Raw genomic sequence first — 27,321 nt, forward strand, 5'->3', positions numbered from 1 at the left:
CTCTAACGTTACGCTAAGTGAGTAGTAGAATAGTGAGGTGTCACACTGACACAACAATGAAAGCCTCTGGTCTTTTCGTCCACATAGTCCCTTACAGCCCTACCATCACATAGCTCTGATTCAGCTCACAAAGCTCCTCAGAGCTGTCAAAATACTATAGAAAAGTGTACTAGATTGTGGTTGTTGAACCACTCTTTCATTATTTGTTAACTGGGTCAAGGTGCCTTTGTCACTTTATATCCTTCCAGACAGAACTAACAGAATGTTTTTCAAAGCACCATCCCTAAAGGTTCCTAAATTCACATGCAGGGCTGCTAGAGGTCTGGCCTTGACCTCTATCTCTGTATGCCACTACACCGTCGGCTGGGGAGGGCAGCCCTGGCATAGAAGGGTCTCTGGACAGCTGGGCTCTCACCGTTCTCTGTGCCGGTGATCTGGGCGAGGATGCGGAAGGAGCGGGACTGGGAGGTGCCTGAGCGGGGACGCCAGTCCTCTGTGTCCTCGATGATGCGTTTCCTGCTGGCATCGCTGTGAGTGGGGACGTGGAAGAATCCGATGTCCGTGTCTATGATCGGTCTCCTGGGGACTCTACGCGTGCAGGCAACAAAGGCAATCGTCAGATCAGAGACTGTCATAAATTACGAGAAGCTGGGTAATTTGTTATCAGCAATAATGTGAAGGAAATGATGCATGAAGTGCCACTCATGCAACACAAACCAAAACCACATCAACTTTAAATTGGAGGATTGTGTATGTTCCAGTTTGTATGAAGTATAATGACAACCACAAAAATGACTTCATATGTGGGACAAACTTGTTGAATACATAGTACTAACATGCAATGAAGAACAATAGTTTGTGTGGAATGAAAATAGCATCAGTTAGATTATGTTATTTGCCACAAGCAATCAATTTAGCAGTACAAGTCCTGCTGTTCAGTCTGTAACTCATTTTTAAGGAAAAAGCACCAGTAAAATTAAGGCACACTCAGCATGGAGTGAATTTAAATGAGTTTGACTCATGGGTGTAATGAATGCAATGGCACTTCTCAAAATGAATACAAAAAACATATTTATATTTTCCCTGTTTACCATTTGGAGGGAGTTTTTCTATAGAGTAAAATAACAGCTAATTGGACAAGGACACAAAACTACGTGGCTATAAGGAAAACAAATATTAGGTTATAATTGGTTTGCATACATTTTCCACAGTAATTTACTTACTTTAAGATACTCTGGGGTCCACTAATGGATTGTTTTATGAAAAAAGACACACACAGAAATAATGTTTTTCTCCCTCAGGGAAATATAACACTGAATCATACACAGTATAAAACTCAAAACACTGTTAGTAGCACAAACACGATTAGCTAAATTATTGTTTTATGCACAAACGTAACTGCTATTTAAGCTTGTTTCTAACCCAGGTCTTATATGAAGCTCATGCAGGAACTTTTTATCTGTGATACGCACAACAAACAACTTAGTATAAAAAATATGGCCATTGTATAATAATAGTGATAGTAATATTATAGTAAAATATGGCCAATGCATAATATAGTAAAAGTTAATATGGCCATTGTATAATAAAAGTAATAATAGTAATAGTTAATATGGCCATTGTATAATAAAAGTAATAATAGTTATAGTTAATATGGCCATTGTATAATAAAAGTAATAATAGTTATAGTTAATATGGCCATTGTATAATAAAAGTAATAATAGTAATAGTTAATATGGCCATTGTATAATAAAAGTAATAATAGTTATAGTTAATATGGCCATTGTATAATAAAAGTAATAATAGTTATAGTTAATATGGCCATTGTATAATAAAAGTAATAATAGTAATAGTTAATATGGCCATTGTATAATAATAGTAATAATAGTAATAGTTAATATGGCCATTGTATAATAAAAGTAATAATAGTAATAGTTAATATGGCCATTGTATAAAAAAAGTAATAATAGTTATAGTTAATATGGCCATTGTATAATAAAAGTAATAATAGTTATAGTTAATATGGCCGTTGTATAATCAAAGTAATAATAGTAATAGTAGTGTAGTAATGTACTTTAGTTGGATTTTCTTTTATTGAAGGTTGAGCCACCTTGCTGGCAGAACAAATTACTGACACCAGGCATTTTGATAAGGATCGCCTCACCTGTGTTAATTTAAGATGTGAACAACCAGTAGGCTAGGGCATTTGGGCATTTTATTTTGTGGAACCTGTCGTTTGGAATTTTGAAGCTTTTGAGACGCTAGCAGGCATATGGTTTTTCAATTGAATCTGTTTATTTTATTTGCATCCGTTTGTTTCAATCGAATCTATCTGTTTTAGTTGCATCGTCAACTTTATAATTTATATTTTTGTGACAATTCCTAAGTTATTCAAACATACTGAACTATTGAAAGCTCAGACGGCATCTATAATGAAGTTACTTATTGGAGGACACTACAAGTAAATATGGCCATTGTATACTAAAAGTAATATTAATAATAGTAATAGTAAATATGGCCATTGTATAATAATAGTAATAGTAATAATAGTAATAGTTAATATGGCCATTGTATAATCATAGTAGAAATAGACATAGTAAATATGGCCATTGTATAATAATAGTGATAGTAATAGTATAGTAAAATATGGCCAATGCATAATATAGTAAAAGTTAATATGGCCATTGTATAATAAAAGTAATAATAGTAATAGTTAATATGGCCATTGTATAATAAAAGTAATAATAGTTATAGTTAATATGGCCATTGTATAATAAAAGTAATAATAGTTATAGTTAATATGGCCATTGTATAATAAAAGTAATAATAGTAATAGTTAATATGGCCATTGTATAATAAAAGTAATAATAGTTATAGTTAATATGGCCATTGTTTAATAAAAGTAATAATAGTTATAGTTAATATGGCCATTGTATAATAAAAGTAATAATAGTAATAGTTAATATGGCCATTATATAATAATAGTAATAATAGTAATAGTTAATATGGCCATTGTATAATAAAAGTAATAATAGTAATAGTTAATATGGCCATTGTATAAAAAAGTAATAATAGTTATAGTTAATATGGCCATTGTATAATAAAAGTAATAATAGTAATAGTTAATATGGCCATTATATAATAATAGTAATAATAGTAATAGTTAATATGGCCATTGTATAATAAAAGTAATAATAGTAATAGTTAATATGGCCATTGTATAAAAAAAGTAATAATAGTTATAGTTAATATGGCCATTGTATAATAAAAGTAATAATAGTTATAGTTAATATGGCCGTTGTATAATCAAAGTAATAATAGTAATAGTAGTGTAGTAATGTACTTTAGTTGGATTTTCTTTTATTGAAGGTTGAGCCACCTTGCTGGCAGAACAAATTACTGACACCAGGCATTTTGATAAGGATCGCCTCACCTGTGTTAATTTAAGATGTGAACAACCAGTAGGCTAGGGCATTTGGGCATTTTATTTTGTGGAACCTGTCGTTTGGAATTTTGAAGCTTTTGAGACGCTAGCAGGCATATGGTTTTTCAATTGAATCTGTTTATTTTATTTGCATCCGTTTGTTTCAATCGAATCTATCTGTTTTAGTTGCATCGTCAACTTTATAATTTATATTTTTGTGACAATTCCTAAGTTATTCAAACATACTGAACTATTGAAAACTCAGACGGCATCTATAATGAAGTTGCTTATTGGAGGACACTACAAGTAAATATGGCCATTGTATACTAAAAGTAATATTAATAATAGTAATAGTAAATATGGCCATTGTATAATAATAGTAATAGTAATAATAATAATAGTTAATATGGCCATTGTATAATGATAGTACAAATAGACATAGTAAATATGGCCATTGTATAATAATAGAAAAAAAATAATAGTAATAGTAAATATGGCCATTCACCAGACAGCATCCGAAATAGAACTTTTCCCAAAATAAACTAGTTCAGTATTTCCCTCTCCATCCACACAAGGGCGCTATTGGCTATCAAAAGTAAACCCTATTGAGCTCTTGCAGGGAGCAGCTGCTCTGCTCTTTCTCCCTGCAGACGTGTGTATCTCTATGTGCTGCACCTATTGTATATCAGTTCAAGCATCAGGGCACAACTGAATCTTGTTGAATCAGCTTGTCAAATGTATCTCTCACATTACATTGGTAAAGGTTGCTAGGTTATGCATAGTGTCTGTTCTTGGTAAAGACATTATACATGATTGCTAAGAGTACAAACTCTTGTGCACACAGTTTAAAAGCTAGGACCACAATATATCTCAAGCAAAGGCACCAAAGGAATTGAACGGATCAACTTCCAATACACTATTCTATCTCTATCTTATAATTATCTAATCAATATCTGTTTTCATACTGCTGCAAATCCTAACAAATCAATAACAGTTGACCTTGTTATTTCTGCTCAGATATTTGTGTTTCAGTGAATCAAATGGATATAAAATACTGAAACTTCCTGCAGAGCTTATGAATAGGCTATGAAGCAACTACCTTATTATTCTCATTTGATTTTCTTCAGACAGAATCTAAACCACAGTGGAGTGTACTTTCATCTCTGATCATAGAGCCATAGGAAACATGGACACAGGAAGGAAGAAGTTGGCATTCTGCGCATTCCAAAGGAACCCCCTACTCACCACGCATGTGTTCAGTGCTACACGCTCTCTGTCAGGTGGTGACAGGAGATATGATGATCAGCTGTCAATAAATCAATCAAGTCGGTTTGGTGCTGTGTGTATGAGGGTGTGTCCTTGTATGTGCGTATATAATCTCACTGAGCACTTTATTAAAAACACTTCACTGACACTGGGAAGGACCTCCATTTGCTCTCATAGCAGCCTAAATCCTTTGTGCCGTTGATGAAACCAGTTTCAGACGACCTTTGCTTTGTGACACGGTGCACTGGAAGTAGCCATTTGAGGATGGGCAATAGTGGCCATGAAGGGGGGCAAATGGACAACAGGAAACTATACTCAAATATAGGCAGTGGCATTCAAGCGATGATCGACTGGAATTAACAGGCCTAAAGTGTGCCAAGAAAACATTCCCCACACCATTACACCACCACCGCCACCAGCCTGGAGGTTGGCAGGGTTGGGTAGATTAGTTGCATACTGGTGGCTCCAAATTCTGACCCCATCATTTGTGTGCCTCAGCCAAAATCGAGATTTATCAGAATAAGCTAAATTTTTCCAGTCTTCAAGAGTCCAGTTTCGGTGAGCCTGTGTGCCCACTGCAGCCTCGGTTTTCTGTTCTTTGCTGACAGAAGTGAAACCTGACGTGCCTCTGCTGCTGTCGTAGCCCATCCGAGATGTTCTTCTGCTCACCACAATTGTACAGGGTGGTTATCTGAGTTACCGTGGCCTTTATGTCAGCTCAAACCAGTCTGGTCATTCCCCGCTGAGCTCTCTCGTCAACAAGGCAATTACGTCCACAGGACTGTTGCTCACCGGATGTTTCGTTGGTTTTCGCACGATTCTGAGTGAACGCTAGAGATTGTTGTGCATGAATATCCCAGGAGACTTGTTTGTGTGTGTGTGTGTGTGTGTGTGTGTGTGTGTGTGTGTGTGTGTGTGTGTTTGGCACATTGTAAGGGGGGTAATTGAGGCTCAGAGAGGGTCTGCAGCCACCTGAGACCTCCCTACGATCTATACTGACAATACGCATCTCACTTTGACATGCATGCAGGTTATTGGACTGCAAGGTACTAGGCCTGTACTGTACATTAGAACACAGCACCACAATAAAACACTGACGTGACAGAAAAGGCACTCGCATGCTCACAATACTAACTTTGTCACTGCAGTCTCCTACAGGATTCGAAAGCAGAGGGAAATAAACAGATGAGTTCAGAGACAGATGCTGTAAAGTGACAGTGGGACAGATTACAGTATTTTACAACAGCAGGCTGTCATCTCAGAGTCATCACCAAGCCCCTTGGAGACTGAAACAAACACTCACACATGCACATGCACATGCAGAAAGAATCACCGTACCAGATTTTTCAGCTATGAGTTTGCACATCTGCTATGCACCATTAACATGAGCATGGGTGGAGGGGGATACATACATGTGTGTGTGTGTGTGTGTGTGTGTGTGTGTGTGTGTGTGTGTGTGTGTGTGTGTGTGTGTGTGTGTGTGTGTGTGTGTGTGTGTGTGTGTGTATGTGTGTGTTGTTAACTCAAATGGGGAATCTCAGTTGGTCTGTATCATTATCAAAGTAGCTTTCCTAACTTTCTTACCCAACAGGCAACAAAGAGTTGATTGAGTGTGTGGTAGTTGACACTAGCACAGGGGTCACCCACAGGTTCCCTTTAGGTGGCTTTCTAGTAAGAACAGCGGGGGGTTACCAATGAAATGTTTGGTGTGTTCCACATGTGCTTCATGCCACTGTGATGGAGCGGGCCCCAGGGGTTACAAATATGGGACGCTGGGAGGAACGCACCGAACGAGAGCGCTCCCCCAGAGTCCGACCGATGACACATCCAATGAATTTGGGGAAAAGGCAGGAGTGGAGAGCATCTCATTATGGTCAAAAGGCCAACGTGAGAACGCGGGACAAAGGTCATCTGCCAGATTCCTTGTTCTGGAATCATGAGAGAATCCATTCCCAAAGGAAGGGGGGGAAACGACCTTTAGATAAGAGTGCACGAGGGACAAAGTGGGTGAGAATCATTTGTTTCCAATTAGGCTCCTCTGCCTTTCAACTTAATTCAGACCAGGATGCACCTCTTCCCAGCCCCAAAATAATGGGAGGAGGAGAACCACCGTGCTGCCGTGGAAACAGACTGATGCCTCTGCCAGTAATGGTGTCATCCCCGGTAGCAAGTGTAGGGTGTAAATCAAGTGTTTTATCAGCATTGTCAGATCAAACTCACTTCAGGGCCTATGAGTTTCCCCCCTTTCCCGTTTGGTTTGACAGAGTGCACGACCACAGCACTTTAAACTGCTAGCCTGACAGTGAGGCACATCCCAACAGAGCCATTCCCAAGTCCCCGTGAAGAGTATATATTACATTTTTACAGTCTTCCACTCAAGTTCAACAACTGCACGACATTAAGGCCCACTAACAGTAAAACGGCATGAAGATTCCTCCTCACACACTGAAAAGGGAGGGGGAGGATAACATGGCGTTTGGAGGTATTCCTGCCAGATGACTCCAGCCTGAAGGGTACTCTCCCTCGAAAGAACCCAGCATCCACAAACAAAACAGTGGTTTCAGACTAACGGAGCTCACTGTGAGCGCGGCACACCCACAAATTGATTTCCAACCCCGATTTATTTAGAAAGCTCTTAAATACAGTCAGCAGTGGGCCACAAATTTGCACAAATTCACCAAGCCTTAATCTAAGCCAGAGCTGCTCTAGACAAACATGGGGCATGTCTGCACACCAGGGGGGGGGGGGGGGTGTGGGGGGGGGGGGGGCAGAGACAGAGACAACAACACCCTCAGAGCTCAAGCTTAGCCAGGACATTTCAAGGGCTCAGCAACTGGATCCGGGATGTCTTTGTCCAATTCCCCTACGGTTTGCCAAGAAAGGCAAAGGTGTGAAATGCCAGTGGCTAGATATCACCAGGTGGTGTTGACTGTGAGGGAAGGGAGCCCAGTCACGTGATTTAACAAAAAAAGGAGGAAAATAAGAACAGGAAAACAGAAAAAAGGACTGTTAACAGAGCTCACAGGGCATAACCCAGAGAGGCACACTTGAAATGGGGGGGGGGGGTGTGCGTCCACTGAGATAGCAGCCCCTGTGGTAACATTAGGAGAGGCCTCCCAGCGAAGGAGTGGAGAGGAGAGGGGGGGGGGGGGGGGGTGTGGTGCGGTTGCAGAAAAAAAAAAGCCAGCAACATGCCAGCAAGGCCCAGAGCACTCTAAATATAAACACGCACGTCAAACACTCCTCCTCATATGCTGGGCTTCACTACAGCCACCTCTCCAACTGATAAACACACACACGCACACATAGACACACAGAGAGAGACACATGAGCTCACACACACACACACACACACAAACACAGACCCAAACACACACACACAGACATTTATACGTACACTTACACACAGACACATGAGATATGGAGGGGTAAAGAAAAACTGTGTATGTGTGTGTGTGTCAACTGTGCATATGAGAGAGAAAGAAATCTAACATTAAGGTTATCAGAAACCTCAGCAGTGTGGGAAAGATAGGTCTCTGCACCTCATCATCCGAGCGCTGATGGTATGTGCACTATGCGGCGCCGTGGCATAAATCATTTTCCTTTGCGCACGACAATAGCGACGCGTGTCATTAGCGCGCAAAGGCACTTCGGCGAAAACAAACACTAGTGCGTATGCACGACCATAGTGGCCCTTCAATTTTAAACGTGTGGGAGTAAACTGACGTAACACAACACAACTCTCCTTCTCTCCCTCTCTGAGGCTTAAGGTTTTTTCGCGGAAAAGCTCATTTCCATCATCATGACACATACAGCACACGGCTGCTCCCTTATGTTTTTGTGTTTAAATAAGCTGTGTGAGCTGGCCAAAAGCACTCGCACCCCATTACAACAAACTAATGATTCATGTCTCGACTGATATTCGGACTTATGTAAACTGTTTTGTTTTGGGGGGGGGGGGGGGGGGGTGTGAACCGGCCCACAAGAGACGCAGGTAATTAGATCACATACTCACTCTCAACAGAGCAAACTTTTTTCATTTTCCTGACATCGACCCAGTTAGTGAGAGCTCTAGGGTGTACATCATAAGAACGAGTAAATTACTATTTTTGTGGCATACCTCTGAAAACACACTTGCCTAGCAGCAACAGGCAGCTGGGGAACTTTGTACATTACACCCCCACACCGACATCTTTACCCCACAGAAACATTAACAGTTCAGTTGGGATACCACAAACTCTCAGGGGGTCCAAAATGGAGTCATTGATTGAGTCGGCCTGTGAGCTCCCATGTTTCCAGAGGGAGCAGTCAATGTACAACAAAAAATCTCTCTGTGTTAAGCTAAGCTGCAGTGTGTGTGTGTGTGTGTGTGTGTGTGTGTGTGTGTGTGTGTGTGTGTGTGTGTGTGTGTGTGTGTGTGTGTGTGTGTGTGTGTGTGTGTGTGTGTGTGTGTGTGTATGCACTATGCTAACCCCTCCCTCTTGTTGTCAAACTGGATCCTGACACAATGACCACATGTTTCTGCATCTGAAACTCCCATGCAACCTCACCCAGGAGGAGAGGCCACACCAGCACGCCAATCAGCTAGGCCTCTCTGGGAGAGCGAGGCACGCTGGGAAAGGAACTGTGGAATTATAGGTTACGGTGAAGAAGTAAGTGTGATCGTGGATGGGGCGGGTGAGTTAATGTGAAGGGGGGGGGGGGGGGGTGGGGGGGGTGGACTTACCCATTGAGTTGCAGGGTCTCCCCTTGGTCCTCCAGAAGTGCCCGCCTCTGCCCCATGGCTACCTCACAGGCGTTGTTGTCGGAGTAGAGGTTGATTGGCGTGTTGTAGACTGACGGCTGTGGCACGACAGGGAGGGAGGGGGACGGAGGGCACGCGGTCACTTTTCCCTGATAGGAAGGGGGAGGCGGCACAGGGGCACGGGCCAGGCTGGGCCTGATGGTGGTGGGGAGGGAGTTGTGTGGTGGGGACGGAGCTGGGTGGGTGCAGGTGGCAGGGGTGAAGGCAGATGAGGCAGATGGGATGGAAGCTACAGGCGGCGCCCAGGTTGGAGGTTTGGCCGCCTCCCCACCACCGAGGCCTCCACTGAAGGGCCGAGCGCTTTTGTTGTAGGCCGGGGCAGCTGCGCCCGAGTTGGGGGGGTTGTTGGGGTGGGGCTGGTGGGCTATGGGAACAGGCTTGAGGATCTCGGATGGCTCCTCCTAGAGGTGGGAGGAGAACATGCGGGAGAATGGCAACCTACCACAGCACACACATGCAACACTCATGCTTCCAACGTCGCCATGCAGTGGAACTCCCATATTCGCTGATTCGGTAACCACGATTTTAAGTTTTAAATTCCGTTATTAGCCTTTCCACACCGTTTTTGCATAACTTTTATTACAGTATATTGTTATAATTGCTTTATTGAATTATCAGTTATTGTAAATTATCAGTAATTGCGTGTTATTTATAAATGAAACTTCATCATAAGTATGTATGTACACAACAAAACAAGGTATACTTTATATGGTGTTTGCTACTATCCCAATTTTCGGCTATCCGCAGTAGGTTTTTGGAACGCCGATACGAGGGCTGACATATTACAGAACAAACACAGTACATAAGCGCAGCTATCGATTACTTCCAGCTGTACGTTACATCTTCAATCACATTAAACTGGACTGTGAGGCTCTGAATCACTGACGAATAAGGAATTAAATCATTGCGATTAGTTGGAAGCATCAGTGCTCTGGTGTAGCACAACAGTCTGATATGAAGCATTGAGGTGATCAAATGATATATAATGACAAAATGGTTGGAAAATGGTTGACAACCTACTGTCCCAGCATGCAGTTTCCCAGGCATTTCACACTTTACATAAATACGTCTCCAAGGGGGTTCATGGCCATGCAGATATACATTTCATACTCATAACAATAAACACACATCAATACATTTCACTCCTTTATGGGATCTGTCAGTTCTTGCACGTTGGCACTGAATGTATGCCATACACATGGGGTACATTGTATAATATTTCAAAAAAGGCCTCTGATCATTTGCAGGTGGGAATGTAACAGAAGATTTCATACCTTTGGCACGCCAGCTGGTTTTGGGAGACTGGATGCTCTGTGGAGAGAAAAAAGAAGCTGTCTGTCAGCGCCATTTCATGTTCTTTTGACTCTTCTGATGGGATAATATGATTGTTATAAGCTATGACAGTGTGTGAACGCAAATAAACATGCATAAATAAGCATGCATTAGCACACATACAAACACAAATAGACAGACAGATGAACTGATACATAGACAGGTGAGTTTATACGCAATTTTACTAGTTTTGGATTCATTTCAACTCATTAGTGTACACTGACACTGGCAATTACCGTTGCATTGGCAATCAAAAACTATAGGATTCGTTTTAAGAATGAGGGTGCTATGTCCTCCTAGCAACATCTTAGCAACAGTAGTGACTGAACCAGCATTTATCATTATTATAATAATAATTATTATTATTGTTATAGCTTTGCAAAATCATAATAGCTACAATGCCATACACGTTGACAAAGTAGTTCTTCTGTCTGACAGGATTTGTTTTTAATGTGTTGTTAGCTGACAATAGGGGACAAGCTAATGAACACACCCAGGTTGTTTACAGACCAAAGTTCATATATTTTGCTTAGATACATGCATTTGAACCTTGCCTAGCTAACCAAAATCAATGTTGCAAATAAGTGTCCTCCTACAAAGTCATACATCGAGGTAAGAAGAACATTCAGCTTAATGTTCTGCAGACAACTCAATGTTCTAGAAACTGTGTTTCTTTGAAATGACAAGTAGAAAATGCAAAGTGAAAACATGCAGCTTGTGTTCTTTCATGTAAGCCAAACAGATCGTTCAGAGTTGCTGCTTCAGGAAACTCGAGCTTTAGACTTAAGGCCACACACTGTATTAATTACCAGTTCTTTTAGGCCTATTAAAGCTCTACTATCTGATACCCTTGATTGTGTTGCCCTAAGGAGATCCTCAGTGCCATGTGAGACCTCTGAATGTCAGCGCTGAGATTCCTCTCAGATTAAACATTCTGGAACATCGATAGCCATCCAGTCGGCTTTCCAGAACGATCACTCCATCTCCAGCTTTGTCAACTACCCATGCCTTCCAAAAGGAATCCAGTTAGTTACTCGGCAAAAATACTTACTTTTGCAACGATAATGCTGAGATCCAGGGAGTGGTCTATGGATTGGATTGGGCCCTGTACTGGCACTCATCCAGCAGGGCCAACCAAGAGTCATCTACCTACTATTGGGGTCTACATTTCTATCGTTACTGGGAGAGTTAGTGTGATGATTTAATTTCAAGTAGGCTACTGTAGTATTAGCTTGGTTAGTTTCAGCTTTGTGGCTAAAATTATCTGTGCTCACTTTTTTCTGAAACTGTTGATTAAGCTAGGGTGACCAGACGTCCACTTTTACCCGGACATGTCCTCTTTTCGAGAACTAAAAATGCGTCCGGCAGGGATTCCATAATTGTCCAGCATTTTGCCTTGTCGGATATTTGTGTGGTAAAAATGGTCACCCTAATTAAGCCATGATGTTATTTTCAATGTATGCATTTCACATTTTCAATCTAATTCATGAATATAAGGCTGCAACAGGTAGGATAAATAATGAGTTGCGTCACAATGAATGAACGAATGCGTGAACACAATTAGCCGCAGGTGAATCCACAGATTCCTTCTTTGAGGAAGATAAAATGACTAGCACTAGCCATTGTCTTCCAGATGTTTATTTTTGCATTTTGCATATCAATTGTCTACCATCTTGACAAAACAGTCTTTATTACTAGTAAGCTGTTTGAACTCCAGCTGACAGCCTGACACCTGAACTTCTTCCTGCCAATATGGCCCCAATATGGTTTGTGACGTCAACTGCTGCATCTCTATACATAATGTTCTAACTGTTGGGCTACTGGCACAAAGGCCTGTGTGACAGTTCTTACACACACAACACACAGACAGCACCTGCGGAGCTCATCTGAAGAGGCTGTAGCTCACTGGCTTCTGTATTACACAGCACATAAGTAAGCAGAAGCCAATACCCTCTGCACGCACTGCATCTCCCTGGCAGACATCAGGCATCTAAGCCCACCCCCCAACCCTGGCATAAATCTCCTACCTGACTGTGTGATCTGTGAATTTATTAGCCATATCATGAGATAGCCAGTGGGGCCCCAGGTTGTGGTGGAGAGTGAGGAGGGGGGGGGGGGGGGAGGGGGTGTGTGAATGGGTTGGAGCGTATTTGTGGCGGGAGACGTATGTCGGGAAGCTGAGTAATGACTCCAGAGCCGCACCGTGACACGCTCTCAGCTTCCACGGATCATAACACGCTGAATCAATAATCGGCCCCTCGGACGGGACGGGATAGGGTGGCTGGATCCGCTTTCCCAATGCGGATGACCTCATCGTCCTCGGCGGCGGGGTGGGGAGCGAGGGGAAACAGCGTGGGGGTGAGGCTCCGACGCATGAGCGACAGACCTGGGCGTTTCTGAGGTTTGCCCTGCTTTGCCAGAGAATGCCCAGCATTGTACATACATACACATGGGTGGGGGGAGAAATTCTGCAGGCTCGAGCGCATCTGTGAGCAGCTTTGGATAGAGAAACAACACGGAGCACAGAATGGTCTTTCAGAGCACTGCCCATAAAAATATTTAGCTTTTTTCCTGCTTTTTACACCTTCCCCATACAAGGCTGTAAAGACATAATTCCCACATTGAAAAACAGACCCAGACAGGCACAACTCACACAAACATCCAGGCTCGCCAGCATAATACCAGCCTTTGATATTGCCTTTTGGGCCCGACAGACCACTATACACTGTGCAATTAAAGGGCTGCACCCAACAGATCTTGTTTACTTAAAGTATACGAGGCTTAATAACATGTGGCTGTTTGTGGCTGTCCATAACTTGAGGACAGTCGCATGTTTGCAAGCACACACACTCACACTCACAAACACAGACACACACACACACATTCATAGAACAGGAAGCAGAAATACATTCCTACTCACATTCTAAAATACAATGCACAACGATGCTGGGTTAAAGATGTTGAACACTTGACACACAGCACACACACTCAAACTATTTTCTCCTATTACAGAACCAATGTAGCGTCCAACAACCACTCCACTCACTCACTCGCGGGCTCACTCAGCTGGTGGTAGGAACATTCCACCTTGATTGATGCTAACAGCAGCTATGACAATCACAACTGCCCTGAGGCCCATTCGTCATGTCAGAAATAGCACAAGTCAAAATTAATAAACCCATCCACATCATTGCACTGGCAAACATTGGAAAGTGATAGGGAAATCTCTCTCCGAGGTAAATCTCTTTTACGCAAACACACATAGGAAGGCATTAGCTAAAATACAGTGCCCTGTGTCTCCCCGGATACAGATAAAGACCACCACTCGACTGGGAAGGGACCATATATGAACAAAAACTGCAAACAAGTCCATTCCCTGCATCCCCTCAGGACTGAGATTAGATGAATGCAAAATATGCACCATATACTGCTCCAAAAACAGTAGTGGTGCCTTCCATTCTGAGGGAAATCATTGCTTAGTCACAGAGCGACAAGCTAATCTATGCAGATACGCATTGGTTCCCTCCAGCTACTGACTAACTGCTTTTTCCATTATTGATAGGCTAGCTGCCCTCCAACTTCCCAACCATGTGAACTGTTTTCTTTCACGTTGAAGTCTCGCATCATTCCAACTCTAATAGTGGGCTACCAGTGTTCTAGAACATGTGGCACATTCTCCAGTCCGTCCCTCTGCCTTATTAGGAAGAGTAGCAGGACTCTGACACTTCAAAGCACAATTTCCCTGAGCTGAGCAAAGCTGACTGACTTTCTTTTCATGTCAAAGGCAACACAAAGAAGGACAGAGAAAATGAGAGTGGCATTAAGAGAGAGAGAGAGAGCCGGAGAAAATTGACAATGGAAGGGTAAGAGAAATAGTGAGAGTGACAGAACATCTACTCAGATCACAGGCTAACAGACAGAGAGTGAGTGGGGAAAAGAGACAAACAGACAAACAGAGAGACAGACAGACAGACAGACAGACAGACAGACAGACAGACTGTCCCAGGGAGGATTGTTCTCACACATTCATTTATTCATCAGGCTCTTCCTCATCACGCCTTCCGACTGTATAAAAAATGACAACTCCATTCATGGGCTATTTTGATGGTCAACACACAGAGTTTATCTCGGCACACTTAAAATAGCTGCGCAGCGCGAAGGCTGAGCCGCCTGCTTTTCCTGGCCTTCAACTGCGGACCTCAAGGTCCGGTGAGGGGAAGGTCAGACACAAAGAGCCACGGCGGTCACTCTCTCAGCAGACCTTGACAGCTGGCTTGAAATGACCGCTGCGTCTGAGCCCAGACAAAATACCAAGCTTGTTAAAGCCCATCTTCTTCCCCTGCACCGCCGCAGACGGTTTAAAGAGTTTGATCACTTTACCATTTACTCAGAGAAGGTATGTGGGATGAGTCCCCTCAGATCAGGTCTGGACGAGGGAGAGACCACCTGGCACTTCGGCTGGATTCTTTTAAAAGCGTTTTAAAGGAGCAGCGGTCGAATAACAGCATCTGGGGCTGCTCAAGCGGCGACTCAGTTAAACGCTTGACATTAAACAAGCTTGTTTGTAATTATGTACACAGATTAACTCCCTTAGTGGTATTTGGAGGAACGATCAGAGTTAGTCTGTGTGCTCTGCAGGACACTACCCCCCACCTACAAAACGGAAGATTAATAGACACACACACACAAATACATACTTATATACATAGAGCAGACATCATATCTTCATTATGGATGGACGAATTGAAAGTATGTTAAAATGAATGGTTTAAATTGCACTTGGCTAGACAGAAGAGTGATAACAAAATTCCAGCACAGGTGTTTGAATGGATCCTCTAAACAAAACAAAAGATTATTGTAACCAAACCAAATTTTCAAATGTGTAAGCATACGTTTCCAAGGAGGCTTGCTCATATTCTATTCTGATATGATACTTGTAAGCACACATTTCCCAGGAGGCTTGCTCATATTCTTACTCTGATATGGATGGACCTTTGCTGCTGACAACAAACAGGTGGGCAAGCTTGGACAGTATTATCATTAGCTTAGCATTAGCACTCATTGCCCACTAAAACCTGATGTTTAGCTCAGTCCTCCTGAGCAACTGGCTGTAACTGGGGAGGTGCGACCACTCAGAGTAGCAGAGGAATATGTACACAACGATGCTCTGCCAAGACCAACAGTCTGGCACATACCATCAGCCAGTGTAATGCTAGAGCTCGCAACCCAGTGTTTTTTTTTTTGCAGTGAAGAGGTAATTACAACCACTTAGTCCTCCCAGTCAATTTGCATTATTCAAGTCCACTATTCGATTTCAGGCTCACCAAGGAGGCTGCAACATGCACCTGGGGTATTTAGGGGCTTTTAAACACACTGACAAGTTTCTGATTTCAGGAATTAGATATGAGGGTTGTTTTATTGGTGCGAAGGGAAGGGGAGGTGGAAGGGTTAGGTTCATAACCAACACTTCCATACAAAAAAAAAGGTCCTGCCAGCATGGCCTGGTCATTAGAGGTAGTACAGAAGGCATGTTGTCATCGCTGTGTGGTAAAAGCACTTACAAGGCCCACATAGTTCCTCTGGGAAACACGCTTTCTGCCTCGGAGTGAAGCAATTATCCAACTACAATACCAGCAATGCCAGACTGTGTGTCAGACTGGTATTCACTCTCCAAGTCTCTCTCTCCCTCCCCTTTCACTCTTTGCCCTCTCTGTTTCCTTGATTAAATCTTTCAGGCCTTTTGACAGATTTGGAGAATTCTGACCCAACTCCATTTGTCTTTCCTTGTTTGTGCGAAAGAGGTATACAGGGGGAGAGAGTTCATTGTTCTGGCTATGGCTATTTTGTTGTGTGTGTGTGTGTGTGTGTGTGTGTGTGTGTGTGTGTGTGTGTGTGTGTGTAGTCAATGTGTGGAATCAGACAAAAATCATGCAGCATTCATTTACATTGAGCAAGATTTCTAATCTCAACGCTTCTGTGTTTTCTGAGTAGAATTACACGGAAATACCACTGATGTCCTTTCATCATCTGCCCACCAGCACTGAATCACTTCATGCTCTCCATTTCCAGCAAAGAGCTGGCCAGTGGGGCCACCTAGCTGGCTAAAGGCCAGCATTGATAAGGCTTGATCAGGATTTGGAAACCCACAGTAAGGTCGAAATAACTCTGATATTGCAATTAGAGACAGCCTTGCTTCGAACTTGAGCTCAAGCCTGGCCTCCCAGCACTAAGCAGCTAAGCCAGTAAAGGCACAAAGGGTTGTATGCCTGGGTTCATGGAGAGAGCCTGTGCAATTTTGGATGGTACATTTAAAATTTGAACATTACCTGGGTTTACCTCCCTCTCCTCGGCACATCGTTTAAGGTTTCAGGGCACAGGAAGGGGGGAGAAAGCAGCTAAGGAAGAGCTCCAGTGATGATTGGAGCGTTTAAACACAGGACTAGTGCCCTGATGACAAAACCACAGCGGCGAGCGAGCATCTCAACCACAGCTTCGTGCTTATGAAAGATGGGACTGTGGCGAGCCAAAGGATAGAGGTCAGCACCCACGAGAGGGTGAAACTCAATGCGCAGGAAAATCTCTCTGGAGCAGAGAGACTCGAGTCAACTTGCGCATGAGAAAAACTGGCAGTTTTGGAAAGGCAGCAGGGGCCTTTTGAGAGTGGAGTAGCATCACACTGTTTATTCTGCTGACAGCGAAGTCAAAACCAAGAGAATAAACAACTTCTACAGGGTCTGACTGGGCCAAATGGGTGAATTCACTTAAGCTAAAAAGAAATGTGTCATGAAAGGTTACGGGCAACCATGGCCAAAAGGATTGCTTTCGATTCTCTTAAATGACTGCTGTGATAATGAACAGACAAATCTCCGGGCCGCTCTATTTAAGCCAAAATCAATAGATTTACGATGTTGACAATGAAAAACGACTGGAAGGCTATGTATCTCTCACGGTTGCCAATCAGACTACGCACACACACAGAAACACTCAGTGTAAAAGTCTAATGAGAAGCTCAGGTCCTGCAGCTGCAGCTACCCACATCTGTATCAAACCCCTTGATCTTTCTAATCTCAGACAAACCCACAACACCCTGAGGGGGGACTGCAGGTGTAGCATGAACACTGTGCTTCCACGGACACATGATCCAGCAGGGGCAGGTTACCTTTTTCTTTCTTCATGTCCAGAGATAAAAGGAAGGGGGGGTTCTCTAAAAGCATTCTTATGTGGCCTGGGCTCACCTCGCCCACACCACCCCCTGGCACGAAGTTGGCTCGGTGCCTACGGGCGACAGAGAGCAGCGGTGGCAAAAGATCAAATGGCACCGCAGAGGAATCTCTGGAGCACACTCTGGCTGGCACAGCAATAGACCCCCACCAGGCCCTACCATCCTTCCCCTCAGCGCGCTAAGAGGAAATCTGAAAATAGCCCCCCGGTCGTCGGAGGCTGCCTCTCAGTCGGTTGGCGTATCCAGTGGCTAGGGGACTTAAGAGGACCACCGTTCTTCCATGATCCCATCAGCCAAGCTAAAATAAAACATACTCACCCACTCGTTTCCGAGTAGATGAGTCACTAGCTGCGACAAAAGGGTCCTATCCTAGATAGAGTTTAATTTGAGAAGGCAGGCTTTTATATGTAGCCACTTTAACATACAAAACCCATTAATGTATCAGGAAAAAACAACATGGGATAACACATTTTCATTCCCACTTAGTCTCCCAAAAGAGTAAAGTCACTAGTGTCAGGTAGCCTATTCCCACCTGACTGTATTTAACAGGACGCTACGGAGCCTTCATGTGACGTGTAAAACATGTCTCATGGTCTCATGCCTGTTAACAGTTGTTAATAGCTAGGGTGTGCTAATATGAACTAATTAGTTAAACTCATGTATTTAATTAAGGAGACTTTTATGTCAATAAAATCATTCGATGACATTTGATACATCTTCCCTTTTATGTGTTTTAAAATTGAACTTGAACTTGAACTTGAACCCACAAAACCATCCAAAGGCAACCTGCATGTCACTAATTGCATGGGCCTTAGCTATGTTAGTTATGTAAAGCACCGTCCACTTCTTATTTAATGGAACTTGAGCAAGCCTGGCTAACAGCAGAGGAGCTACAGCCCCTGTCTTTTACTCACTGAAGTCAAATGGCTGCTTCTCTGATTTCTGTGAAAAAGTAGTTGTCAAGATCTCGCCAAAGAATAGTTAAAAAACTCTTTCAGCCTCTGCAACCACAGTGAAAGACAACAACACACACATATTATACCACAGCAAGTAGTTTGTCTGATTTGTCAATTATGCAGACGTTAATATTTATAATGACAATAATTGCAGAGGCCAGTGAGCATGTAAATAGCTGTAAACCAACAACCCACACCACAAAAGACGTGTGCCAGACCAGAGTAATCACACTGATTAAGCTGTGAATTACACTGATATCTTGAGTCTAGATACTTCAACCGAAAAAGGTTGTGGAAGTAATTTACAGCTTAGAAAAGGAAAGGAGGAAAGGGGGTTGGTGTGAACATGTGAAACACGGCCATTTACCATCTCGGCTCTGCAAGCACAGGCCAACCGGGCCAGCTCACGCATGGGGAAGACAGCCGCTAATCTCAAGACAAGCAAACAAGGCAATCAGGAGAATGTGCTTGTAAATGAGCCCTCCTGATGCGAAATAAGATAGGTTTCCAAAAAGCTGACGGATACAGCATGAGAGGGAAAATCAGCAACTCAAACGCACAGCATTCTACGTAAGAGCTAAATTAGTATAACTGACTTTTAGATGAGTATTAAATTGTCAAATTATCAGGAACTCCCACACAATGACCACCCAGCGATGTTACCTTTCATTTACCTCTTCCTACATTTTTACTACCAAACAGAATTTACCCTCTCCTTGTAAAGAGCATTTCTGTGCATGTCTGTGACTGTTTTGTCTCATCTCCTCCCGTTGAGACTGCAGTAATTCAGAGGTATGCCCAGTCTAAACAGCTGCCCATATGATAGCCGTCGGACAATAGTGACGGGGCCACAGCAGCAGCAGGCCATATGTTTCTGTGATCACGTTTCCAAACCAGCTGACCCAAGAGACCGTTTCTTCATTTTCTGTTTTTCTTTTCTTTCTTTTTCCAGAACCTTTCCCTTATCAAGCTTGAATCCGTTTAATCTGGGCTCTATGAAGAAGTGCGTGGTTCACTTGAAAGCAGACTAATACAATTCTTCACAGAGTGGAAGGCATTCCAGAATCCCCACATAGCGCTGACAGCCATTTGCCAAGGTGAGTACCGCCACCACATGACGGACATTTCAGAAATATGAATTACCATGGCAGCTTAAACAGACTAAAAGATGGCATCGACTTAGGGTGTCAGAAGAACTAGTGTCATGGGGTTACCTATAGATTAATCGAGGAGGAGTAAGTCTTCTTGTTTTGATATTGTAAGGCTTGGCATCTAACTTTCTAATGGACTCTCACAAGTGTACACACACATGCACACAAAAACGCAGACGTACAAATAAACACATGTCAGCAACTGCTCCCCGGGTCCTGGCTACCTCAGAGGTAAAGCAGGGGTTTAACAAGTGGGCTGAGTGGGCTGCCACAGGTTTAGGAGCCCCACTGGTGCCATTAGCCCAGGCCATCAACACTTTATCACGGCAGACATCTGTGCAGAGAACGACCCGGCTGAAAACACCACAACAGACACGGCAGTCTCTGTCTCATCACATCACATCACACCACCCAAGGGGCAGGAAGCAACTCACGGTGGCACCAGGAACATTCCGGCATTCATCACAATGGTGAATGTCTTTCCCATGTTTTGTGAGAGAAAGGGGTTTAGCAGTAAACTAAATTAATATTGAGGTTTAAAAGGTAGAAATGTTTGTGCTTTCAGGAACAGCTTCCTTTTCCCTTATCTTATCCTTATCTCAGGCAGTCAACTTGCCCTAAGGCCTTCCATTTCAGGAAGTTTGACACCCAATCTGCCATTGTAGGTCCCTGGACTTTTGTAAACCCCATGGAAATTTCATGACTGATTGTCATTAAACAAAGGTTCAGAGTGCAAAAAATCTCAGACTCAAACTCAAAAATATATTTTACTTTAATACGACAATTGTGAAAAGGCTTAACAATCCCATTTTCTGTTCTTGTCAAACACACCTTCTACACTCACACACATCTGCAACGCATCTCTTCCTCTCACCCCCGTCACTACATCAAAGTGTTTGGTAGGAAAAGAGGAATTACAAACTTTATTTTATGTCTCCTTTCAAGCACAAGGGGGGAAAATGAGAATCATTTGCTTATTTCTTCCTGCTACATTTGCAGCTGTTTAACCAATATCATCTGACTTATCGCAGAAGTAAAAACGACACAGAAAGTGCCTCCTTTTTTCTGCCCGAGAGGCAATAAAAATGAACTGTAACTGAAAAGAAGATATAATTCTTTCCATTACACATGTTCTCTCATTAAACTCCAGATGTATCCATCTGTGGCTGGCCAGGGAAAGCCATGGTGAGGAAAGCGGCTCCGATAAGGCAATTTGGAGCAAATGCGATTTGGGGAACGACAAGGAATTACTCCAAATCTCCCAGTAAGTGGAGCAATAACAGCAGGATCTGGACCATGTTTTCCAAAAGGGGTTGATTGGGTGGGTTTTTTTAGGGGGGGGGGCTCTTACAGATTGCCACAGAGACGCTAAACGAAATAAAAAAAATGCTTTTTAATGAAAACATGGGAAGCATGTGTTTCCAATAGGGTTGGATCCTCCACTAAGGAACTGTAATCCCTACACATGTATACAAACAGTCAGCAAAGATCTACAAACTCTCTTTGGCACATCGACAGCACACTCAAAGCAGAATGCAACAGGCACTTGGCTACAGCTGGTGCTCTCTAATAAAAGGCAAACTTCCTCCATTTGTCTTAACAGCCCTTCTTGCTTCACTCTACAATATCAGTATTGTAGTGCACATGGAAAGATAAATGACTTGTAGTGCAAAATATGTGGCACAAGGTTTCATGGGGTTAATCACAGAATTATAACTCCCCGACAACACTTAAAAAGGCTTTCACAATTCCCAGTCTGCAGTTTTGCTTCAAATTAATCCAATTCAAGCTGAAGTTAATCACTGTAATCAAATTGAGAACAATGAGGACTATCACTAATTTTAATTTTGGCTGACAAACATTTCCAAGATGTTATAATAAGCTAAGCCACTGGGCCTGAACTCAGAACAACAACTGACCCTGTCTATCGTTGGTTCCAAATGCACGAGATGGATTATTTCTCTGTGTTTAAAGTACATTTCCAGTCATATTCGACAGAAGTATCTACCTGTAAATGCTGAGAGTCTATTCCAGTGATGACCACCAGGAACATCTGCATAACTCTAAAGACTTAGGGCCTGATTTACTAACAGGATTGCACCCATTTCTGGCGTAAAACATAAAACGGTATTTACTAAGGGGGCGCATTTCAGTAGAGTCGCATATTAACGCTTTGAGGGTGTGTACCTGCCAACAGGTGGGATGGCACGGAGACGTGGGTGGTAACGTAGGCGTGAAGCGCACTTTAATGGGAGGAGTGCGCCTAATAAAAGCACGTCTTAACCAGGAAGCGCATTTCTGAAAACGTTGATATGGCAGCAGTGATAATAGCAAGGCGAAGAAAGAAGACAGAGACAGCGCACAGAAATATTTTTTTCAACTCGTATAACACATTTTCAGTTAAATGAACCACAAATCATTAGACGTACAGGTTAACCAGCCACGCAATACTTCAATTACTGAACCAGATCAGAGACGACATCTAACCCTCCAACCGGAGATCACATTCCATTCAATCAGTTGGTAAACTCTGGACAACATTGCAAATATTGGCATCGGATCATTTCAAACAGTTATAGCATCAGCAGTTGGTATATCTCAGCCTTCACTCAGCCAAATATTCACACAGGTACTCGACGCATTGCTAAGGCACACTGGTCAATACATTTCCCCACTGCCACAGCTGAAATTAGAGACATCAAACAGGACTTTTTTTGAAATCTTAAACTTTCCGAACGTAATATGAACCATTGATTGCACCCACGTCCATATACAGCCGCGGAAAAAATTAAGAGACCACTTCAAAATTATCAGTTTCTCTGGTTTTACTATTTATTTGTATGTGTTAAAGTAAAATGTACATTTTTGTGGCTGGCTGTGTGGCATGGAGCATTGCCCTGCTGGAAAAAACACTTCTCAGAGTTGGGGAACATTGTCAGAGCAAAAGGAAGCAAGTTTTTCTTCCGGGACAACGTTGTACTTTGCCTGGCTGAGGTTTGTAAAAGACCATAAGGATTGAAAAAAGCGGACTGGAGGTTCTTCTAAGTTCGTCTTCTCTGATGAGTCCAATTTCACAGTAGGTGCAAGACTCTGTGGCTTGTAGGCCTCTCCAGGTCTCCGTCTAACCATCAGACGACCATGTGTTGGGCAAAGCTCACTTCACTGAAGCTTCATTTTCTCTTCCTAAATAAATACCACGGAAAATGCGCAAAAACACTGTGCGTTAATGTGCGAACGCAGTTTAAGCAGTGGTCGCAATGTAAGTTAAACAGGCCCTATATAGGGCGGAGTAAACACAGTTTGCCCAGCGCATATCTGGTTTGATAAATACCACGGAACATGCGCAAAAACACTGTGCGTTAATGTGCGAACGCAGATTAAGCAGCGGTCGCATGTTAGTAAATCAGGCCCTTAGTATCTCCTACAGCAGCAACATCTGAATTACTCTCAAGACTATGTTTCTCCTCCAGCAGCAATATCTGAATTACTCTAAAGACTTATCTCCTCTCGCAGCAGCATCTGAATTACTCTCAAGACTTATCTCCTCCAGCTGCAGCAATTGCAAGTACCACTAAAGATGAATGCACCCCCTCCATGTCCATTCAACACTGTCAGTCTGCAGCACCACTAAAGTTAGAAAAACATAAAGGTTTATTCAAGTGTTATTTCAGGCATGATCGACGATCCATCCTATAAAGGAAAAGTGTTTGGTCATATCTTTTTATATGCATATATCCATCACTGAATTACAAACTGTGTCACTAGCGGTTCTCGAGACTTGATATTCTTTCCATTGGACCACCGAAAAAGTCTCTTTAATCTTTCACCGCCGGCAGACCAAATGAGAGGGTTGTTCTACAAAGCTACTGCCACACTGTCAACACAGCTATCGCTTCTGCACTGTAAAGGCTTTCCAATTGTCTCTGCTATAGCTACAGAGCAACACAAACACGCAAAAGCATGAGAGAGACTTCAGCTTCCTTCTCCATGTCAGAGATGAGTACATGACACAAAGATCATTAAGATGCTAAAGACTGGGTTTGGAGGCCTGGGGCGATGACCATGGCAACAGATGGAAGTTTGTGTTAATCCTCTTCATTCCCCCTCTTCTTTTAGAGGGGGAATCATTTAATCAAAGCCTTGTAGGAAACCCCTCACAGCAGGGCTGGGGTGAGGATGAGCTTACTCCGCTCCCCTGCCTAACTCTCCCCTTTGTTTAATTTAGTCTTTAGTCATGTACCAGACGCACAGATCATTGCCACAGCTCCACATCAATATTTTCTTTCCATATGCCTCTCTGATTCATCCCCCCCACCCCCCTCCAGTTTTTAAAAATGTCACTCAATGGAGCATGAGTGCTAGCGTAGCGTAGCGTGGCCTGAAATATCAGCTCTTGCGGAGTGCAGGGATCAAACATGAGTTTCTGGAGAAGTCATGTTGGTTAAAGCCACTTTATTCCACCAACTCAGGCGAAACACTGAAATTGAAGAATGCTTTGCTACGCAACTGTGGCTTTCTTTTCTTTCTTCGCCACATGCGTGTTTACAAAGCCTGAAAAAAGAATGTTCCTGAAAGGTATTGCAGATGGTGGGCAGGTCACAGATGAAGATTACATTATAAAGGAATAAAAATAATGACTAATGAGCACACATGGTTCAAGCATTCTGCATTTAAGGAAATAATCCAAGGCGGCACCCGCTTCTAGTCACTCATCACCACACATAGAGTGCTGACAGGTAGCCACCGGCCAGTCGTGTCACCTGAGACATAGATCTACGGTGCTTCCTTAAGGTCTTCAGAGAGAGCTGCTGTAAATTGTCCTTGGCCGTCCGCAGCTTGTCACAATTGACAGCTTCAGTGGCAGAAAGCCTCACAAATGAAAGCATGGGGCTTTGTGACGTGACCTCTTCCACCCTGTATTTACACAGTTTCCCACCTTCCTGAGCCGTGTACATGCAAACTAACACTACTGCATTTACACCACCGCAGCAAAGGGGTAAACCACAAGAATGTTCTGTGTGTGTGTGTGTGTGTGTGTGTGTGTGTGTGTGAGTGTGTGTGTGTGTGTGTGTGTGTGTGTGTGTGTGTGTGTGTGTGTGTGTGTGTGTGTGTGTGTGTGTGTGTGTGTGTGTGGTGTTCAACAAGCCCAGTGAGTAGACCCAGAAAGGCAGATTTGATGACTTTTGCAGACACTTCAACAAAAGTTAGAAATAAAATTTCCACAGAGCCCGATAACCCCCACCCCACACACCTCTCTGTCTATCCCTATTTCTCTCCCTCTCTCTCCCTCTCCTTCCCTCTTCCTCTCCATATTTCTCCCCCTCTATCCCTCTTCCTCTCTTTCTCTCCCTATTACTCCCCCTCTCTATCCCTCTTCCTCTCTCATTCTGTTGATTAGGCTACAGACCACACCCTAGCTCTGCATGGACAATTACTCTTGTTAAAACCCTTGGCTGCACGAATACGTGAGCCTTTGTACAGTCCAACCTGCCAAATCAGTGACTAAAGCCACAGATAAGATAAGACAGATAAGGGGGGTCTTTACAGATAAGTCACAGTAAAGGTTATAACTGTAGGTCAGATCATATCCTTAGGTGAGGGGGAGAAAAGGGGCTGATAATTGAAATGATAAAGGACAGATTTCAGCTGCAAAACTTACTTTTGTTACTGGTTACAGAACCATGCTGGTAAATAAAATGCCAGCTGTACAGGTGAATTAAAATGTAGTCTTTGCATAAAAACACGACAGTGTCAGATTTTATACAATACCTTCAAAAACAAGTTAAAATTCAACTATTCCTAAAGCAATCAAACAGTAACAGTTAGCTGTGATGTTCACAGAGGGCTGTATAATGATGTAACGTGATCCCACAGGGGACAGGCACTGCTGTAGGCCAGCACAGCTCAGCAACACGTTTACATCACTGTTTCATATCAGCACCACAATGCCCCCGACATAATGAACCACCAAGGAGATTTCAGGTTCAGTTTATGCGTTACCCTAATGATGCGTTATTGAGCCCAGCCGCGGTGTCCGCCACAGGCATTATGAGGGAATGTTCATTTGTCTTCGCTTAAGTGATAGGAGACATGTGTGAGACATTTTTACATACTGTGTTGCCAGAAAACACTCCTCCGCGTTGGAGGCGAGATTGCATTATCTGCGGTGATCTCAGCGTGAGCTCATTTGTTTACACTAGGCCAGAACAACGGCGAGGATACATCTCCACCTTTAGCCCCCCCCCCCCCAAGTCAGTTTATATGTAACCACAGGAAAAAGAAAAGTAAAGAAAAAGAAAAAGATAGGAAGAGACAAGCATAAACACACACAATATGATGTGAAGCTATTCTTGCTATTTTTCACCATGCCATCATGATGAAACTCAGGAGAGAAGACACCACTGGGAGACACTCGCTCCCAAACTCCCCTCCCCCCGAATATGCCACACAGAGTAAAGAACTTTTAAATAATAGCACACATCTGCCCCCTGACATGTGCAGTATGGGGTTTGTCAGTGCAGAGTGGAGCACACTGTTTATGGGACTTGATAGGTCGACCCAAGAGAGCTCCATGTGTTGTTCCTCAGCCGCACTACAGCGGCAGAACCGTGGCTCAGACGGTGGCGCCAATGTCATCAACAGAGTCAGGGAACATGAGTAGAGCCTCTCTTTTTTATGAGAGATGCTAACGCTGCATCATGGGCTTAAAAGGGCAGCACTTCACAGTGATAAACTGGGATGTTTATATATGGAGAAAGGACACTTTAAGAGGCCCGCTGGTTTGCTGGCCTTGGCTACAGGTAGGCACTTACAGAGGCTCTAAAAGGAACAAGGATAACACACAATAGGACTGCCTGGCAGGGAGTTGATTCAGTAGTTTACTTAACGTGGCTCACGTGATCTTACTTCTGCAGTGTGAGGTAGAGGTTCCCAGCGCACGCCTTGATCTTGTTCTGGGCCTCCAGGTGGTTCATCCCATCGGTGGTGATGCCGTCGATGGACAGCACAACGTCACCCACGGAGATGTGTGCCTTCGCCGCCTTCCCTCCATCTGTTAACTGAAATGCACAGACAACACACAACATGTCAAGCTAAGCGCCAACCCACCACACAAGCCACATCAGCCGCCCTATAAAACACATACAAACACACACAAACAGCTTTCC

The 27,321-nt window shown here is 43.3% G+C and overlaps 1 protein-coding gene across 2 annotated transcripts in view; it reads right to left on the bottom strand.

The window, feature by feature from the left end:
- pdlim5a (PDZ and LIM domain 5a) overlaps positions 1-27,321 on the bottom strand; it is a 66,026-nt gene that overhangs the window by 20,911 nt on the left and 17,794 nt on the right. Inside the window, exons 4-7 of one of the 2 annotated variants that reach the window (XM_080853180.1) lie at positions 27,062-27,213; positions 10,769-10,805; positions 9,417-9,895; positions 416-588 (exon numbers count right to left, since the gene is read on the bottom strand). In XM_080853180.1, the coding sequence (XP_080709306.1) occupies positions 416-588; positions 9,417-9,895; positions 10,769-10,805; positions 27,062-27,213 (841 nt within the window). Of the gene's footprint in view, positions 1-415; positions 589-5,825; positions 5,843-9,416; positions 9,896-10,768; positions 10,806-27,061; positions 27,214-27,321 lie in introns of both variants that reach the window. The other variant, XM_080853181.1, reaches the window with a different exon arrangement.

Source organism: Sprattus sprattus, assembly GCF_963457725.1.
Source record: "Sprattus sprattus genome assembly, chromosome: 15".
Classification (NCBI taxonomy): domain Eukaryota; kingdom Metazoa; phylum Chordata; class Actinopteri; order Clupeiformes; family Clupeidae; genus Sprattus; species Sprattus sprattus.